A 21,004-nucleotide genomic window follows, 5' to 3' on the forward strand; every position below is an offset into this window, starting at 1 on the left:
TTTGATAGAGATATAGTGAAAAGCAAATGCTTTCAAATATTCAGAAAAAACATTGTAAGCTCTGATAAATTCCATTCACACACACCCCCAATCTTCCTAATTTATTAGGAAGTATCATAATCCTTTAATAGTGATTATGTATGATGAACCTTCTCTGCAACTTAAGTTTCAGTAGTAGTTTTGGCAGATGGAACATTTCAGTTTGAACATATTAGTGCTACCCCAACTATACGTCACCAGGTTGTATAATTTTGTATAATCTTCAGCTTAATCAAACCTAAGAAGTGCATTAACACTGCATTTGTGCAGTTCAAAACAAATAGAACACAACGGAAAGTCTTGAAGCATAAAACTAATTAATTGAAGGGGTGGCAATTGTTTACCTTGTACTTGCTCTGGAGGGTTTCCCAACCCTTTGGACCAACTTTTGAAGGTCTGAGAATTAAGAGGAAAACTCTCTTTGATCGTAAGAAATGGGATATTACCTATGTATTTAATCACTTTTCAGTTCTTCATTGCTCTTTTTTTTTTACTAACTACAGACACAGTACTACACATAGGCAACTTTCTATGAGATGCCAATAATATCTTATAAAATTGTTAAATGCTCTTAGGATGATTAGACAATATCACTGAAGAAAAAATTAAGTACATTTATGCTATTTCTTTGTCTCAATGTTCATTGAGAGATCATTCAGCGGAATTCTTATGTAACAGTCATCTTCTTACTTCTTCCCTCAAAAATCATTACGAAGGACTAATGGATTGGCCATAATCTTAAAAACTAGCCATATTAACTTGTACAGGAACATAGGATTGTAAGGATTTTGATGGGATTCCTCTGAACACATTTGAGTATTTTTCTATTCCAGTTAGATGATTTGGGATCCAAGCCATGTTGCTGTAGAAGTCACTGAAGTATTCTTCTTGGTAAAATAAATTTATTTCCAAAAACAAAAGTACTGCAAACCACATTTTTGTATAGTTTCTCAAAACATTTATTTGCTTATTGATAGAAAAAAGTAGATGAATATATTTAGCTGAAACTAAAATTTATAACGTGCTTCTAGGAGTCAAGGAGGAGGAGCAAGTAGACCCGAGCGTTTGGCGCTTCAGGTGCTTTAAATGGACTTTCAGAGCCTCATCACCATGAAAAAGGAGAGAAATCACACTTATCTGAGCTTGGAGCTCATAAAAAACAGTCCTGTGAGCCGAGACTGAATTGAAAGATTGAGGACCATTACCAAGGAGGCGCATTTCAATTCAGTCAACGAGCTAGCAGGCTAGAATAACCCATCATGGACTGTCCCATTGATACCGTGGAGAATGTGGCATTTAAAGGTACAGTGCCTGATCCAGCAAGTTGTAAGTACAACACACAATTGGAAGAAATACTTTGTTCAGATATCACTATGATATCTGAAAAGGAATTATAACACTGCAACATTGAGAATTCAGGAATTTTTTAGTCAATTTTAAATGTACACATATTAACTAAGTGATCAAATATTTGGAAAATGTAAAATTAAACTTCTTTTAAAAACTTACCTGTCATCTTCATCTTTGTTGGAACTAGATAGATTTATGCCACAATCTTCAAATTCATCCCAAAAAGCACTATCATCTATTTTACTTTTTTCTTGAAGACTTATATTGTGTTTCCTTGGTTCATTTTTTAATTTCTTTTCAGCCAATTCATACTCTTTGGGGTCAAAAATGATATTAGATTTTTTTTCTTTACTATGCTTTGAGATAATTTCAGCATTGCATTGCTGATCATCCACATTATCAGTCCACATTTTACCACTTCTCTTTTCTTCCTCTTCATTCATTACAGACTGTTTTTTATCAATCTCGCTAACAGGATTCTGTTTTCTAACTTTGGGTCTTACTACCAATTCAGCTGAATTCTCTTGGTCCATCTTCATGCTTGTAGTACTCAGTGCATTACAAATTCCTACATGTGTCCTAATTGTAGGCTCAGCTGTACTGTTTTTCTGTTCTAAATCATAAGTAGAAATAAGGTTACTTTTTGCTAAAGTTTCTTCATTAGATATTTTCGAAAGTGACTTATTTTGATAAACAGTATCTGATTCTATGCTAGAAAGTCTTCTAAAAGGCACTAGTCTAAGATCTTCAAAACTTTTACTTATGGTATTATGACTGAAACTAGGCAGATGTGACTGCAGATCACTGAAGGAGTCCATATCTTTTTCTAACCTAGAAAGCATATTGTCCAGTTTTTCTTGAAATAGTCCTGTTTCTTCTTTAGCTAATGTGATAGCACTTTGGAAACCATCTTCCTCTCCATCACTGCTGTCTGGTTCATAAGAGTCAATGTTTACAAAGGCTATTCCATTCTGGCCATGAAGATTATTGCACTCTTCAGAAGTAGACTCCACGTTGTCATTAGAATTCTCATTGTTGGCAACATTTTGGTGATCACACAAACTGTAGCACGTTGGAGAAAACATGGAAGTATCTATGTTGATAGCGTGGCTAGAATCAGCTTCACAAGCAGGTTCTTCGGATCTAATATTTGGTAATAATGGTGCATCTACCAATGGAGAACATACGGGAACGTGTGGACTGGAACCTTTATATAGAATTATAAAGAAAGATACATTGAAAGGATAAGACCAGTTATTGGATTATAAAGTAAAACAGACATGTTAAAATCAGTAATTAAAGATATTGTATCAATCTACAGCTGTTTTTTAAACAAACTAGCAAAGTGGAATAGGCTCAAGTATAAATTATCAGAACATAATGAATATATACAGTAAGTCATTTAGAAAAAGTGGCTAGATATCAAAATCTAAGATATTTCTCATTTTTAGAAGAAAATATATTTGCAACAATTTGCAACTCTACCTCATCTTTCAGTACTACATCAATAAAGTTACTAATATGCCATTTATTGGCATGATTCCAATGGAAAAATAATTTGAAAAAACTCTTGATTTGTTGTGAATAATCAAGCACACTGGTGGATACAGTTCCACTGTTCAATTAAACATATCTTACCAGCAAAAATCACTAAGCAAATCAGGGATCTTCCCTCCATTTTCTTCAGGGATACATAAAAACAAGAATGTTCAGCTTGTTAACTTGCTCAACAAACTATAATACAGTGATGGCGAACCTATGGCACGCGTGCCACAAGTGGCACGAGGAGCCATTTGTCAGGGCACGTGAGGCGCTGCCGTCAGCTGGCCAGCGCGCATGCGCGCGCTGGCCAGCTGAGTTCACCTTTTTAAAAGCTATTTTTCGCCTTCCCCAGGCTCCAGAGGCTTTATAGAAGCCTGGGGAGGGCGAAAATAGCCTCCCCCGCCCCCCCGGAGGCTACAGGGACCGTCCGGAGGCTTCCCTGAAGTCTTCGGAACGCTTAAAACGACCCTCCGAGCAAAACGGAAGTGACTTCCGGTTTGCTCGGAGGGTGGTTTTAAGCGCTCTAAACGCGTCAGGGAAGCCTCCGGATGGTCCCCAAAGCCTTCGGAACGCTTAAAACGACCCTCTGAGCAACCCGGAAGTCACTTCTGGTTTGCTCGGAGGGTGGTTTTAAGCGTTCCGAAGGCTTCAGGGAAGCCTCTGGACGGTCCCTGAAGCCTCCGAAGGGCCTCGGGCGGGGTGGGGGAGGCTCTTTTCGCCCTCCCCAGGCTCCTATAAAGCCTCTGGAGCCTGGGGAGGGCAAAAAAATCATGTAAAAATGGGGGGGGGCGCTTTGTCCGCGCATGCGCACTGGGGGATTGCGTGTTGCATTATGGGTGCGGCACACCCGCACACGACCCCCCGCGCTCCCCCCACTTGTGGCACGCGAGCCAAAAAAGGTTCGCCATAGCTGCTATAATAGAATTGTAGAACAAATGACTTTGTAGATGTAGCACTAAAGAAATTAGAGTCACCTCAAGATGAGATGGATAGCAAACAAATCAATCCATCCATAAATAAGGATAAAGATTTAAAAAACAAGAGGCATAAAGAGCAGATGCTAGCAATAAACGAGCATTCACTACCATGCTTAACTATTCACAGTGAACCAGCATTTTGAGTTCTCTCTATGGCTGAATCAGACTATGCATTTAAACAATGCAATTATATAATTAGTTGTAGCATGCTATATAATACTTCCAAATCATTATACAGTATTAATTTGCTGCCTTCATTATGAACAATCTTGTTTTGAAAATCTTATGCAATTGCCCACTAGAAAAAATAATTTTCTTATAGATTAGGAATAGGGTATTTTATCATTAATAAACAGAATCACCCCAAATATATAGTATTTCATTTAACATGGTACAAGTAGTGTCACTACTTTGTGAACAGATGTTTCATTGACTGATTTTATTGGATTCTAGATTTGCTTCCTCGTTCCCTTTATCAAATTTCCTCTTTAATGTTTCTCATTTAGAAAAAAATGATGAAATTTGAGATATTTAATTACTGATATTTACTTCTAATAACTATTCTAATGGTACACATAATAGCCTTTATTGAAATTCACATTCTGTGTGTTGTGAATCAGTTTTGGTAAAATAATATTATGTAAATGTGTTAAATAAATAGAAGGGCATCCTATGTAATATTGCCTCTATGTCTGCAGTAAAATAATTGAGGGATACTATTTTGTACAATTTGATTGAAGAAAACTTCTAATAGTTTTTAGAAATTTAAAATGCAAGCAGATTTAGCAAAAACAATCACAGAAATTTGATAGTATTCAAAATAGAAAGAACCAATCATATAATGTTAATAATTTTGAAAGGCAAACTATACCAATTAAAGCAACCCGAAAAATAATAATGAATTAGAAATTACAAGTATGGTAGATAATAGCATAACTATGAATACCCCAAAATATTAATATTCAAAGATATGATCTTTGAATGTATAACAAAAGAAAATGAGCCCTGTAACCTACTTTTATCATCTATTTTATATAAGTCAGGCTGACTTAAAAATAAATAATGCAAACCTGGGAGCAGACTTGGATTACACATAATAACTACATATTATTCAAATAAGGTTCAGATATATGTTATAGATTTAAAAAAATCAATATGATATATCCAAATTATGTTAAATTCACAACATCCTAGCTTTTTGTACAATGTTTGCCCAAAGTAGAAAGTTTTCTCTGAATCAAATAATAATAATTTGTAATTATGTGACACACACACAATAAATTTTCTTTTAGAACACTGTCTAGTTCTAATCCTTCACATTCTTCTGTGTGTTGGTTTGAATATCTTTCTTGATTCATCAGAGATGGTCTAAAACTGACATAGGCATGTCTTCTTCCATATCTTCTCCCTGTAATAGTTTGATAGCCTCCTGCTGGTTTTGGCCATGTGGGTTTTCCAGCTTCCTGACCCATCACTGCAAGAGAGGGGGGAGAGGGGAAAGGAGGAAAATGTAATTCTAAATATAATATAGTTTTAATTAATTTAATTTTAATTTTAATACTAAACGTATTTGTGGTATAAATATAAATGCTAACAAAAGAATATCAAGTAGCATGAAAGCAAAGAATCAATCAATACAATTATTCTAGTGACAGTAATACAGGACTCATGTATATCAGGGGTGTCAAACTCTATTTCATTGAGGGCCACAGCAGGGCTATGTTTCACCTCGGGAGGCAGGATGGGCATCGCCAGGGTGGGCATGGCCAGCTCAATATCACTCCAGGTGGTCTGAGCACTCTGCCAACAAAAACGGGCTCCCAAGCTCCATTTTTGCCTGCAACTGCTTCCTGCAACCCTCTGCCAGCAAAAACAGAGCTTGGGAGGGCTGCCCACAGCCCTCGTGAGTTCCATTTTCACTGGCAGAGACACCATCAGCCAGTCCTTTGCTGTTTCCAGGGCAGCCCCCCGGGGTTGATCTAAGCATCCCCGCTGGCCGAATCCGGGCCCCGGGCCTTGGGTTTGACACCCATTATGTATAGCATACAATAATACAATACAATACAATAGCAGAGTTGGAAGGGACCTTGGAGGTCTTCTAGTCCAACCCCCTGCCTAGGCAGGAAACCCTATACTGTTTCAGACAAATGGCTATCTAACATCTTCTTAAAGACTTCCAGTGTTGGGGCATTCACAACTTCTGGAGGCAAGCTGTTCCACTGATTAATATTTGTGAACGTCACAAACGTTCATTTGTGAATGTTCACAAACGCATATTTGTGAACATCCTTGGCACAATGTAAAGGATTTATAATTTTTAATATTTTAATGTATACTATAAAGTATGCTTTTTTAAATTTAGTGGAGCAGAAAGCAGAGTAAGAACTGTCAAACAAATCACTTTTCACCTTTCAAATTCTAATTAGTTCTCTTAGTACTAAGCAATCTTCCATTAGAAAAAGAATGACTCAGCTAGAGGCTATTGCAATGTCTTCTAGCCTTAACCATATTAGACTTTATAAAATAAAAGGGAGAAATGGGGAAGTAAAGAAAGTGTGTGCGTGTATGTATGTCTCCTTATAAATCTGGGGGCTATGGGAAATAAAATGAAGAGACCTGAAAGTTGGGGACATAGCAAGTGAGCAGATATACAAGCATTCCAAACTGAACTAGATAAGTGAATTATTTTGTATAAGCAAAATTGGAAACAAATCCATACCAGGCAGATACTAAGCATACATTTAATTTATTTATGTAGTTTATATCTGTCTCAATTAGTAATGGCTTAGAATTGGTTTGTAATATCATAGAAGATTTTCAATATTGTTATAAAACTGACTTTGGTAATGCCCACTTTGTTGAAGACTTACCATTTTGTGATACTATACAGTGACTTAAACATTTTCATAGTGTATATTAAATAAAATTTAATATACAAATCATCTTAGACAAAATATTTAATGAAAGGTTTTGCTCATGTTCCTCAAAATGTTCAGCTATCTTTTGGCAGGAAAAATCCCTTAATTTCTCAAAATGTTCCATGACTATATTTGGAATAATGGAAAAGAACCTGACTAAATAAATAAATAAAGTTTAAAACTGTTTTGTATTCTGAAGGTCAGCAACTGTCTTTCTTTATATTTGGAACCTTATTTGTATATGTATAGACCATTTTTCCTTCAGGAGACCAGGGGTATAACCTCTATAGTATTTCCACTGGGTTTGTTTTTAGAAATAATCTTGTAAAATATGTTGGATTGGGAAATAATATTTCTCAAGACATCATTGAAACTCTATAACTAGATATGAATGTGATCTTCTCTAGTCATAATTTATTACTATAATCACCATGCCAGTTACTTATCTTTTAGCTTCATTATAATGTCTCTTAAAACTGGTATTTTACCAGTTTTCACCATTTCCACCATAAAAATATTTTTGCATACTATAGGCATTCTAATGGTAAACATTTGTAATAGCATCTATAAAACATCCACAAAACCCAGCAAGTCCACTAAAAAAATAGGGTTCAAAAGATGAAATATGAGTATGTTTATCTTGAAAAATTAAATTTATAGGTTGATTTCACTTTAAAATATTTGAGTATCATTATATACATTATAATTTAAAACTAAAATTGTATTCCAGTCTTCAGCAGGTGCATCAAAACTCTGAGATACAGAGGATGAGGCTAATTGCCTTATAAAGCTTCAGAACTTCTTAACTGATATCTGACATCAAGACTGGAAGAAGTTAACTCTTCTTCAACATTTCAATAATAATTCTAAAATTAAGAATTGGGGAGGGGGAACTGTGTGTAATGAAACACACGTAGAACACAGGAAGATCACCACAAATAAATATATTTATTATTTCAGTATTCAGTTCCTTCTGCAAGTTATCGTTCTTTCAAATTCACATTGTTTGTATGAAGTTATACCTACTCCAAATTGGATTGGATAGTCTCTCACAGGGGTGTTAAACTCGTGTCATGGCGATGTCACATTACATATCAAGACTTCTTCACTAAACCGGGCGGGGGCGGGACCAGCACATGACGCATCCGGCCCATGGGCCGTGAGTTTGACACCCCTGTCTATCACATCTGAATGAAAATTTAATTCATAATTTTTCTAATTCTTTCACCTTTTATCGTTGAAATGAGAATAAACTCTGTGATATGAAACTTTGGGCAGGACATTGAAAATTTCTATAGGAGTACCTGTATCTTCTCTGTAGGAAAATTACATTTGTTTCAAAGGAAAATAACAGAGTCGCAACTAGCAAATGTGTCCAGCTACATATTAAGATGAAGTCTAAATATAATCTTGCTAGTTGAATGAAAAAATGTAATAAGCATATTCGCTTTGACTATACAATTTTAATCTATTATATTTAATCTGCATCATGTTAATGCTAGTAATATGATTTCTTCATCTATAATTCAATATATTATATATTGGATTTATATTCAACCAAATAAAAATGTGTATACATGTCTGTTCACTTAGTATAGTCCTATAATGCCATTACATATATATTTCTATCAAAAGTAAATCTTACTGATTTCAACTGAAGTACTGTAAAACATTGCCAACAAAACATAAACGTAACATAAAACCTTGCCAACATTTGCTTAATATACTTTGATTTCTGTCCACACAATCCACTTTACATTACAAATAGAGTAGTGGAATATGGAATTACAACTGAAACAAAAATATACTTTGAGTAACAACATTTAGATCCCACCTGTCCAATAAGTTAACAATTTATGATGTATAAACTGATTTTATAGGTTTAGGTAAATTGAACAGTTCAAATGCCCAATGCTTATCAAGGCACATTTCATGCTCATACTTAATTTGCAATCATTATCTTTTCTACAACTTGATTTACATCACAATGCCAAATCTGGGTTCTAGGATTACTGCCAATCCATTGCATCTCTGAACAAGATTGTCCATAGACTGCCGCTAAAGAGGTTTTCTGAACTTTGATTTAACATTAACCAAAGATAGCCAAAGAATAGAGAAAGAAAGATTCCTCTCAAGACAAAAGATTCCTCTCAAGACAAAATCTATGTAAACTCATGATGTATTTTCAATAATTTTCTCTGCAACATCTGAACTGTCCTTTATATGTAGAAAGTTGTTCCTGAGTTCCATGTATATTTTCATCAAAGTCTGATTATTTCAGAATACCTACAATTCATCAGGGTCCTGTAAGAAAGTACTTCAGTCTGAGCCATATTTCCTCAGTATGTCTCTTTCTGCCATCTGTCTGTCCATTTGATCTATCATTTTATTTGTCCATGAAACCTGTATGATGCCAATCACATGACTTTAATTAGCACCTTTTAAGCCAAGTTTAAAAGTACCTTTTATTTTAAAAAGTGCCTAAAAGAAATGGTACAGTGCAATTAAGTTTCCCATTGCTTTTAATAAGGTTATTGTCTTCTACAGAAATTGAAAAAAATACTGACCATATAGGTAGCCCGAATGGTAAGTATTTCATCAGAATATTTCCAACGATGATAGAACCATCCATATGAAATTCAATTTATTTGGTTCTAAAATGTATGGACTTATTGCCCATAGTTTAATAACATCCATTCCTAAAGAATGCAATGACTTGGGTTGTAAACTGAATATTTAACAAAGTACGTTGTTCTACAAGGTAAATGATAAATTAAATTATATTATTTATATGCGCAATCATTTTTATTTATTTAATTTATATTGCCACCTATTCGCCCATGGCGACTCAAAGAGGCTTACAGAATATAAAACCACATTTAAAACAATAAAACTAATAAAAAGAATCAAATACATTAGTATAATAAAATCACACACCCCCCTCTGGCAACAGCAGATCATATGAGCCATTTAATGGGTTCCATCCCACTCTGGGTTCCTCGGGCCCGCTGTCAGAACCAAATCTTCAGCACTTTCCAGAAGAGTATTAGAATGGGGGCCGTTCTGATCTCTGGTTGAATGATGTTCCAGAGAGGTGGGGCCACCATGGAGAAGGCTCTTCTTCTGGGTCCACCAGGTGTATCTCCCTTGGGGATGGGACCCGCAACATTTGCTGCCTCCCCACTCCAATGGGTGGGGTAGATGTGACCAGCAAGAGACAGTCTCTCAGATAACCTTGTCCCAAGCCATGAAGGGCTTTAAGGGTGACAACCAGCACCTTGAATTGCACTCAGAAGAAAATCGGCAGTCAATGCAGCTTCCACAGGAGCGTGATATATGTGCACACCGGGGTCTGCACTATAAAATTACTTAATAAATAAATAATAGTAAATCAACTTTATTGTGATGACAATGGAATAAGCTCAACATAAACTATCAAATGAATACTGCACAGGAATATTAAGTATTAATATTAAGTACCGTGTTTGCCCAAAAATACGACCTGTCCTGAAACTAAGGCCTTGCCACATTTTTCTGGTGAGCAAAAATATAAGCCCTCCCCCGCAAATAAGCCCCCTGGACAACCCCCCATCTCCGTCTAGGCAGAGTGCCGCTCACCAACCTAGCGGTATCCCGAAGATATCCCAAGCCGCGGGAACCGGGGGGGTGAAGGTGATCACGTTGCTTGGCGCCTTCGGGATACTGTAAGTTGGTGAGCGGCTCTGTGCCCAGCTGCAGAGGGGAGTTGCCAGGTGGCTCTCTTGCGAGCGGGCTCCCAAACAGCCGGGCACAGCCTCAGGGGCGAACAGCTGTGTTGAACTGTTGCAGCAGTGCAGCACAGCAGTCATGGAGCGACCACACTCACGAGCAGTCACCTGGCAAATCCCCTTTCCAGCCAGGCATATCGCCATTCACTGGTGTACGCCCTATGGTTGTGGGTCAGCTGCCGGCAGAGCATACTCCCAGAGTGTACACTGGGCTCTGGGCATACGCTCTATGGTTGTGGACCAGCTGCCGGCAGAGTGTACCCCAAAAGCGTACAACTATAGAATGTATGCCCAGAGTGGCCACTGCCAGAAGAATCGGTTTGGAAGCCGCCGAAAAAGCCATGCTGGGATAGTGGCGGCGGCAGCAGCAGCAGCGGAAGTGCTCTGGCTCTGCGGGGAGAGCTGGGCCAGGGCATCCTGAGGCTGGGAGGCGCACGAGTGGGAGCAGAACTGTCACTTGCGCAACCCCCCTCTCCAGCTGTGCAGAGCGCCATTCACTGGCATTTCGAAGGCGCCAAGCCGCGAGAGCTGGGCGGCAGCGAACAGGCGCTCACATGTCTTGGCGATACCCCTAGGTCAGTGAATGGCGCTGTGCCCAGCTTGAAAGGGGGTTTGCTGGGTGGCTGCTTGTGAGTGTGGTCACTTCATGGCTCCTGTGCTGCACTGCTGTGACAGCGCAACACGGCCGTTCACCCCTGAGGCTGTTCCCGGCTCTTGGGAGCCCACTCGCAAGAGAGCAGCCACCTGGCAACCCCAAAACAATAATCCCTCCCCTGATAATAAGGCCCAAGCCATATTTTGTGGGTAAAAAGAAAATAAGACCCTGTCTTATTTTAGGGGAAACACGGTACTAATGTAAAGTATTAATGTTAAGTATTAATGTTAACCTTCAAGTTATCTAGATATTCATATTAAGCACAATTTGTATTTTAAAAATACAAATTAGTAAAATAAGTTTAATCACATTTTAGTCAAGCAAAAAATGTTGACTGTTATTTCTTGTACTTCTTATACTGAGAATTGTAGGAAGACAAAAATACTATATAGTTTAATACTTGAAATCTACCCTTTCCAGACTGTATAGTGGAACAATCACATTCCTAGTCAAGCGGACATGGAGTTTCATACTGAGGCACTCAAATATGCTGGTTTTCGAAGATTAGGCTCAGGATTATTTAAAACAGTTGGGCAATAAACTCATTAGCAAACTAGTGGCTACATGCTACAGCTAACATGCTATCTTGGATCAGCATAAATAGAGGGCATTTCTTTTAAAGCAAAGGCCTATTTTGGTGCCATAACACATATAATTAAAGAGAACTTCAGTTTAGAAAATGTAGAAATACTATATGAAAAATGTTCTGGTTAGTCTAGTTTTTCTGTGGGCTCACCCCCTCCCGTAAAGCATTTTTTTCTGTATGTCCCCCTATCCTTCTTATCTCCAGTTCATGAATAAAACAGGCTTATAGTAAAACCTTCCTTAAATGTATCTTGTTTTCCCTCTTAATGTGGTACCACCCAGAGACATCTTTGAGATGTGTAAAGTCTATAATGTTTTGTTACTCATCGCCTTAGAGGCTGCAATGATTTGAAACAGAGCCAAGAAAGGCAAGCTAGAGAATGGGAATAGTACGGAATGAGAATAGCAAAATTCATACACCCTTCTGCTGACTGAAAGTTTGGAGGAGGGAATGGTACTGTAACTCTAATATTCAGTGATGAGATCTATGCTTGAAAAATAAGGAATTGCTCTTTTTTGCCAAAAATATGACAGATTTTTGCATAGTTTCTTAGTTTACTTCCCTAGGATTTGCTAGTTTATGGCCTTTTAGCTACTAAAAGCATACCTTAGATTTTTTTTGTAGTAAATGAACAACAATCAGCAAGCAGACTATTTGTTTCCAGCTGATTAGTTGGTGCTTTACTGGAGGATGAAAAAATTGTTCCACATTACACTAATTTCCCTCTGCAATCCCACTTTCATATGCCTTTTGTAAACCAGGGATACAATGGCAGCTAGCAAGTTTCCATCACCTGAAAAGGCCCAGTTATTTAACAATAGCAAAACTAAAATGCTTTTATTTACTGAAATTATGGTGGCATGTATAGAGTTTTGGATTAACAGGATGAATCCTTATTTTTTTAAAAATGAGAATATTCTGGCTTTAATCTCTCTGGTCAGAATATAGAAGGAAATTCATTGTAAATATGCATTTTGCATTAGTTGAAAAAATGCTGATTTTAATTTTTAAAAAGATAGCTGGGAAAGCTTGAAATTTTACCCTCAAACTATATGCAGTTCTCACAATGAATGCATCAGGATAGAGGATTGTGTTCTAATTCAGCATTTCCTAACCTACTGGTTTACAGATATACTGTGAATATAACCATAGAATTCCCAGCATATCAATTGTCTGATAACTCAAGTTACAATATACCTACAGAGTATTTCAAGATTACTGTCTAAACTAATCAATACATCTTAGAAATCTTGTATCTACATAGACTCTTCACCTTAATAGGCCATTGATCAATAGTATAGCATACTATTAAATTTGGCAATATCCTATTTTGATAATACCCAGTACTTACATTCTTAGTACTTACACACTTTTCTGATCTTCAGGACCTTAAATACTGACCTAATCACACTGAAAGCCTGGAAGTAATGGACTGTTTTTGTTTGCCTTATCTGGGAATTAACAGGAATCTAGATGACCCAGGTAGTAAGATTTGGAATACATAGTTTCTATTATAGACAATATGCATTAGAATCATCATTTGCAAATGTTCCTATATTCATTACTTGAGACACTTTCTTGTAGCAATATATCTATACTATATTGATGTAGTTACCTTTGATAGTCTTAAAAAAGAAAAATGATCAGTCTTAAAGGAGAAAAATGATCCTAGCCCAGTGGTTCTCAACCTTCCCAATGCCGCGACCCTGTAATACAGTTCCTCATGTTGTGGTGACCCCCAACCATAAAATTGGTGTCTCAGTTCCCAAGACCATCGAAAATATGTGTTTTCCGATGGTCTTAGGCAACCCCTGTGAAAGGGTTGTTCGACCCCCAAAGGGGTCCCGACCCACAGGTTGAGAACCACTGTCCTAGCCCAACATCTAAGAAACCATTCTTCTCACTACAACTAAAAAAAGAGTTAAAGAATAACTCTTGTGGCTATAAAGTTCTAAGATCTGTTTCCTGCGAGTTTTTATTTTATTTTAATGAAGGCAAAAGGACATGTTTTAATAGCTTGCAACAAGTATGTTTTGCCTGTATTGTTTCTCCTAGGAAATTTAATTGTATCATGTAACTCTTACCGGACCATTCCCTTTCAGGATAAACAATATTATGCAAAGCACAGAAAGGTGATGAGATGTAATGGACAAAGAAAATTAAAGGCAGAAAATGATTTAAAAAGTAATACAGATTTGTTATTTTATGCCAACACTTTTCAATATACCTCTCCATGCTTATCTAACCTTGCAAAGCTTTCTGGTTTCCATTCATGTACTATTTTATACATTGTCTTTTGCTCTTCAAATTTCTAATTCTCTCTTTCTGAAGAACCAACTCTTTAACCAAGGTTCCATGTCTTTCTGGTCTTAATGGAAGTTCTCCTGCTAGGTCAGTAATGGCTAACCTTTTCCGGAGTGAGTGCCCAAAGCACATAGGTGTATGTGTGAAAGCGTGTGCACATGCCCAAACCCCCAAAATGCAATGGGCACGCGATTCCCATGCATGTGCTTCACCCCTGTGCATGCATGTGCGCCCACCACATGCCCCCTGCCCCCATATTCTCACTGTACTGATAGGACTATTCTACTTTTTAAAAAAATAAAAAATCTCAAACCTTGGAACTTTAGACCAACCCATTCTCATATTTATATCATCTTAAAAGTATTGTGAATTACCTCCACTGATCAGAATATGCAGTTTTTGAGGGAAGATCCTTCCTTGCCCATTTTATGGGAGCTAAGCTACTTTAACTCTATCTTACTAGGTCTAAAGGCAGTCTTTCACCCTGCTTTAAAGTACAGACGGTCCTTGCTTAATGACCACTTGTTCAGCTATTGTTTGAAATTGTGACAGTATTGAATGAGTGGTATTTATGTCTGCTCCTCAAAAATTCTGGCTGTTGCAATATCCCTGCAATTACATGGCTGCAACCTTTACTGGTTTCCTACAATCAAAGTCAATTGTGAAGTTGGCAGGAAATTGCAAATGGTGACTTTATGCCATCGTCGCTAAACGACAGCATGGGATTCGCTTAAAAATATACTTTTTAAATAAATCCTTTCAATAAACAAAATTTATAATCACCCTTTATTTTTCATTGTACAGCCAATTTTCTGTCATTAGCACTTTGCCTTTGAATCAGGGGTTCCAAAAATATAATTAACAGATTCTGCAGCCTGAAAGAATTGAAAAAGTTGGAAAATCATACTTTCAAGCACATATGAATGACTAACTCCTTTTTTTCTACATTTTTATCTGTAAATTTTTAAGAACTTTACTTTAGAAGTAAGTTTTCTTTCTGAGGCATTTCTGTAAAGAAAATCTATTAACAATTTTGCGAATCTGTTCATGTTCTTTTTAAAGATAATGTTTTCCTTATATCAGTAACCAATTGTAAGAAACTCTTATACCTTATTTATATAGCTTAAAACTATTGGGACATTGATACTGAAATACGGTGTACAATATATTTCACTGTTGCCAGCTGAAAAGTGAAATATAATTACAGCATCAGCCATTTTGAGATAACTATTCATTACATTGCTCTGCCTCCAGGCAATTACATTTTTATTTTGGTAAAAAATATTGTACACAACACACACACATTCATCTTAACTTTAAATCACCATAAGAAGTACATAACATCTTATTCTGATATTTTCATTCCTTATTAATTCATTTTGTAATATTTCATTGATTCATGTTACATGCTATTAGGTCCAATACAGACCTATGCCTCCCTCCATCCTCTCACATTAAAATTTCTCATGAGTTCTTCTTTCTCTAACTACTCAGTTTTAGAATTGGGAGGACCTTACCTTCATTTAACCTTCATTTAACTGTGGGAAAAGAATAGGTTTAACACTGTAAGCATAGATCTTAGAATGTAACAATATTTCACCTCATAAAACCTACTCCATATCAACTGTCCATCATATAGCCAGTTTTTACTGTTAAAACATTTAATGTAAGTTCACTGAAAAGGTAAATGTAAAGATTTCTCTATCCAGTCATGTCCAACTCTAGGGGGAAGTGCTCACTATAACGAGTAGTGCTCATCTCCATGTTTTAACTGAGGGACCGAGCATTGTCCTAAGACATTTCTGTGATCATGTGTCCAGCATGACTACGCACAGAGGCACACTGAATGCTGTTACCTTCCCACCCAAGTGGTGGTACCTATTTATCTATTTGCATTTCCATGCTTTCAAACTGCTAGAGGAGCAGGAGCTGGGACAAGGATGGGAGCTCACCCCATCATGCAGCGCTCAGGTCTCAAATCTGGACTGTCAGCTTTTCAGGTGACAAGCTCAGTGTCTATAACCCTTGAGCCCTCAATTCCTCTGAGTGCATTAAATGCAGAAATAAACTCTGCCACATTATAAATGAACATTTGAAAATGCATCTTCAGTTTAGACATTTTAAAAATTAAGAACAGTACCTGATTTAGCATGGCACCCACTTTCCATTTAATTTATTAAAAGTGTACAACTTTTAAAAGGTATTGAACAATCAAAATCAAATGAATATATAAATACAATCAATCTTTATCATTTTTATTTTAACCAATACACTAAATCTTTACCCATATATTTAAGTTCAGTACTTTTTCTTATTTTCAGCTAAGGAAATAAAAAAAAAGAATGTCACTTGCACTTTTCTGAGATAGTGCCTTGCTTTAAATATCCTCAATTCTGATATGTGGATGACATTAAGTCATCAGTTGCTTGTCACCTAGAAGCATTTTTTATAAAAGGACATAACCTTATATATTGGATCACAAGAGTTTGATGGTAGAGTGAAAACGAAAGTGTTTAGCCAGACTTAGAATAAATGTTCTGATATTCTATGAAATGCTAGTTAATAGCTAGTTTTGATTGGTCAAGAGTTAAAATGATATTCAGGGAAGAAATATGGACTAAAAAAATAGAATCATTCCATGTACATTTTGCTCAAATGTGTAAATCTTTAGTTTAGTTTACTTTGTCGACATTGCACATGGTACAACGAAATTAAATGCCTTCTTCAGTGTACATTATAACTATAAAAATAAAAACAGAAACATTCATCCTTTATTTTTTATATAATTGATATTGCACTATACCAGCGATGGCGAACCTTTTTTGGCTCACGTGCCATAAGTGGGGGGAGCGCAGGGGGATCGTGTGCAGGCGTGCTGCACTCATAATGCAATGTGCAACCCCCAGTGCACACGCACGCACTACAGGCTCCCCCCCCCATTTTTACATGCTTTTTTTGTCCTCCCCAGGCTCCAGAGGCTGTCATTTCCGGTTTGCTCGGAGGGTCTTTTTAAGCGTTCCGAAGGCTTCAGGGACCATCCGGAGGCTTCCCTGATGCCTTTTGGAGCGCTCAAAACGACTCTCCGAGCAAACCAGAAGTCATTTCCGGTTTGCTCGGAGGGTCGTTTTAAGTGCTCCGAAGGCTTCAGGGACCACCCGGAGGCTTCCCTGAAGTCTTCGGAGCGCTCAAAATGACCCTCCAAGCAAACCGGAAGTCACTTTCAGTTTGCTCGGAGGGTCGTTTTAAGCGCTCGGAAGGCTTCAGGGACTGTCCGGAGGCTTCCCTGACGCCTCCGGAGGGTGTCCTGGGGGGTGGGGGAGGCTGTTTTCGCCCTCCCCGGGCTCCTATAAAGCCTCTGGAGCCTAGGGAGGGCAAAAAATGGCTTTAAAAAAGGGTGAACTCAGCTGGCCAGGGCGCAGATGCGTGCTGGCCAGCTGACAGGGTAGCACCTCGCATGCCCTGACAAATGGCTCCGCGTGCCACCTGTGGCACGCGTGCCATAGGTTTGCCATCACTGCACTATACCATAGAATTCAATATGGTTACTGCCCTAGGATAGAAGCTGTTTGTCCTTTTTTTAATTATCCTGTATCATCTGCCAGATGGTAATAGTTCAAGAAAAGGGTGCCGAGGATGAATTATACATGCATACATGATGTAAGCCAAAGTGGATAAAAATATCTATCCTATATACAGGCACAAGATGTGTGTGTGTGTGTGTGTGTGTGTGTGTGTGTGTGTGTGTGTGAGGGGGGTGATTCAGAACTGTTTGATGTGATGGGGCCAGCCTTTTTTCTATTTACCCAAAAGTTTTAGCCATCTCTTGATAAGACTGATTTGGTATCAAATCAGAGAACACATTCTGATGGGGGGGAAAACCCCAGTAATGATACTTTATACATGTCTGTCCCAATTAAAGAGTCGCATAAAAGAGAAAAACATATTTAGGCCCCTCCAGGCTGCTTAAAACAATTCCCCCCTGCCTACCTAGTTTCTGGTGTACAGAAAGCAAACACTTCAATGCGGAAGAGAGCCATTCATTTGGTTCCGACCTAAACGGACCAATTGAGAACACGTCTTCAATCTTTCCCAACCCAAGCAGCCTGGAAACAGTCCAAGCCTGGCAAAGCTGTCAAGTGAACCTCATCCCACCGCATTCTCCCCATCTTCCCATTGACCCGAATAAAGCCTTTTTTTTTTCCAGAAGCGAGCTCAAGATTCAGCTCTTCGGGTCCGCAACCCCCACCTCTCCCGCTCCTCCAACCCCGACCCTCCATCTCTCCTTCCTGCCAGAATAGGATGCCGTATCGCGCAACCCTGTCACACGCCCTCGGCCGCTTCCTCCCCTCAGCTCAAGCGACCGTGAGAATCAGCCTCAGAGTAACCCAGGGCATCAGCCCAACCCGGACCCTTCCTCGGACTGCGGCAACCAAGATCAGGCGGGGAAGGGAGGGGGGATCCGGCCTGGAAGGCGCGGCCTGCTTTCCCTCCTCCAACACAGGCCGCAACGCCGAGACAGGTAGGAGGCGGAGGACCAACCCGCGCCACCGCCTTCTTCTTCCCACTCCCCACATGGACACAAGCATCTCCGGCCCGTCTCTCGCCCAGCCTTCGGCGGCCAAACTCCGGACGCCACCACTTACCCGCTTCCCAAGCCAAAGGCCGAGAGGGCACCACCAGCGGCAGTCGCAACACACACACACGCACACACACACAAACAGACGTTCTCCGGACTGAAAGCTACCCGAGCCAATCCAGCCCGCGGCCTGGGCAACGCCAACCAATCCCGGCTCTCACCTAGCCGACAGGGGCCAATCGGGGAGGAACATAAAACAGAGATTGCACGGATTGAACAGCACGGCTCTCTGTGGGCTGGGATTGGGGGGGGGGGGGGGTGTTGGAGGTTGCGGATGTCTATCCCCACCGCCTTTCCCGGGCCGTCGCCGCATCTGTGACTCCACCTATTCGGAGCGATGCACAGCGACGTTCTGTCCTCTCCTCTTGGCAGAGCGCGCAATTCTCTCTTCGCCTCCCCCTCCCGCCCCCCGGGACGCCTAGAGAAGATGGGCTGCTTTTGCTGTCATCTCAGCCAGAATCGCAGAATCGAAAGGGGCCATTTTGGCCAGTCCCTGCGAAATGCAGGAATACAGTTTAAAAGAGAGCCCGCTGTCCTGCATTGGAAAACCCTCCAGCTGCCTAAGGCTCCACTGTCAAGTTCCGCATTAGGAAGTTTGCCTTGATATCCAATCTGAGTCCGCCTTCTTATAAATATTAATAGTTTTTTTAAAAAAACCCACTATTCCGTGGCCAGCTCTCTGGGAGATAAAGAACATGTTGTACTCGATCTGTGTGGTTCTTTCTCAGGTATTTGGGGAGCGCTGCCTTCTTTCCCCTCGGTGTTCTCAATCAGGCCATATTGACCAATGGAGTTTTCACTTTCCAGCAGCAAATTCTCCCGGGACTCAGTCAGGAGTTTTTCCTCGTGTCAAATCAGCGGAAACAAATCTTTATACAAAAGGCATATCACCGGAATCCACGGCTACAAATCAGGCGTAGATTATTCTTGAATATTTTGGCCAGTCTCCACCCGTCATGCCCCAGATGTTTAATGTCTTGATAATTTCCACATCCTGTTGTATAATGAGGAATACATACAATGTTATGCAACTATCAGCCTAAACAGTCCTCTAGATTTAAGTCCCAAATAATGTCAAAAATAGAAGTCGCATAACTTAAAAGTTCTAACTCGTGATTTTTTTTTCTAACAGCAAGGTAATTTCATCCAAGTTTTTAAGGTGTCCAGTACACATGAATATGTTTTCATGTAGTTTGTGCATGGTGATTTTTATTTAAATGTGTCAGTGATCAAATAAGTCTTAATTTCAAAATCAGGCAGCTTTACATGTCAGTGGTTGAATTTTGCTTATAGTAAGAGTGCATAGTCAGGAAGAATCACTTTATACAGATTAATTTTCTGCCTGTAACTAGGACATCTGAAATAGACACTGTGGCTTTGAAAGTATAAAATACATAGAAGGTTGAAAGGCATTTTTCTTCTAGTATTAAATAATGGCAATTAGAAAGCTGATCAATTCACCACATCATGGAAAAACAAGTATCACCCTGATGTTTCTAAGGGATATACAAATTGCCTTGTAGTAGGTCAAATTATTTAATCATCGAGGAAGCTCTCTGGTCAATATTGTTTAACATTAGTATTTGCAATCTGATGTTTGTTTTATTAGAGATCCAAAGATTATACTGCAGACCTACATGCAAAACAATTTTAGTCTATAACTAAGGTATCAATAAAGCTCTAAAACATATGATGGTATTGCAACAATACCATAATATTTCCTTGCTATTGCACTTACTTTGTTTTCATAACATCTACATAAGTAAGGGAATAGCAAATATAATTTTTGTTTATTTCAGATACAGTATGTAGAATTAGAAGAAGGCATAAAAAGAAGATAAACATTTTGCTCTCATTTCTCTGCAGCTGAATGCTATTTATCAAATTTATAATAAAATTGATGCCTTCGTTGATTCGGGTTCACTTCTGGTAATTCGTGTATATAATCATAAGAGTTTTCTTGGCAATAAAGTAGAAATGGTTTGCCAGTCAACCTTATAGTCCTGGTACTCCCAAGAGTTGTTTCATTCCACCTATTAATCTGATCTCATTTCAGACATTTTTACATGACCATCTAATTGGCAGAGAAATAGCTTGTGTTTCAGGAAGAGATAAATGGATAAATTTGTTAAACCTAACCCACCATGAAAGCAACTTCATATTTTCCTGTTCCAGTTTTAAGGTGATGTTTCCTGCCTTTAGTCAATAGAAACCTAGCTGTTTGGGTAAT

General features: G+C 38.6%; 1 protein-coding gene across 10 annotated transcripts in view; it reads right to left on the reverse strand.

Moving 5' to 3' along the window:
• PJA2 (praja ring finger ubiquitin ligase 2) overlaps positions 1-18,894 on the reverse strand; it is a 55,870-nt gene extending 36,976 nt beyond the window's left edge. For 2 of the 10 annotated variants that reach the window (XM_081941313.1, XM_081941320.1), the window contains exons 1-4: positions 18,782-18,856; positions 9,117-9,229; positions 5,182-5,382; positions 1,549-2,596 (exon numbers count right to left, since the gene is read on the reverse strand). In XM_081941313.1, the coding sequence (XP_081797439.1) occupies positions 1,549-2,596; positions 5,182-5,382; positions 9,117-9,159 (1,292 nt within the window). In that variant the 5' untranslated portion in view covers positions 9,160-9,229; positions 18,782-18,856. Of the gene's footprint in view, positions 1-1,548; positions 2,597-5,181; positions 5,383-9,116; positions 9,230-18,125; positions 18,191-18,781 lie in introns of those variants that run through there. The other 8 variants (XM_081941317.1, XM_081941311.1, XM_081941314.1 and 5 more) reach the window with 7 other exon arrangements.
• Between the last annotated feature and the right edge of the window lie 2,110 nt (positions 18,895-21,004).

This window comes from Natrix helvetica (assembly GCF_964273705.1).
Source record: "Natrix helvetica genome assembly, chromosome: 2".
NCBI classification, from domain to species: Eukaryota; Metazoa; Chordata; class Lepidosauria; order Squamata; family Natricidae; genus Natrix; species Natrix helvetica.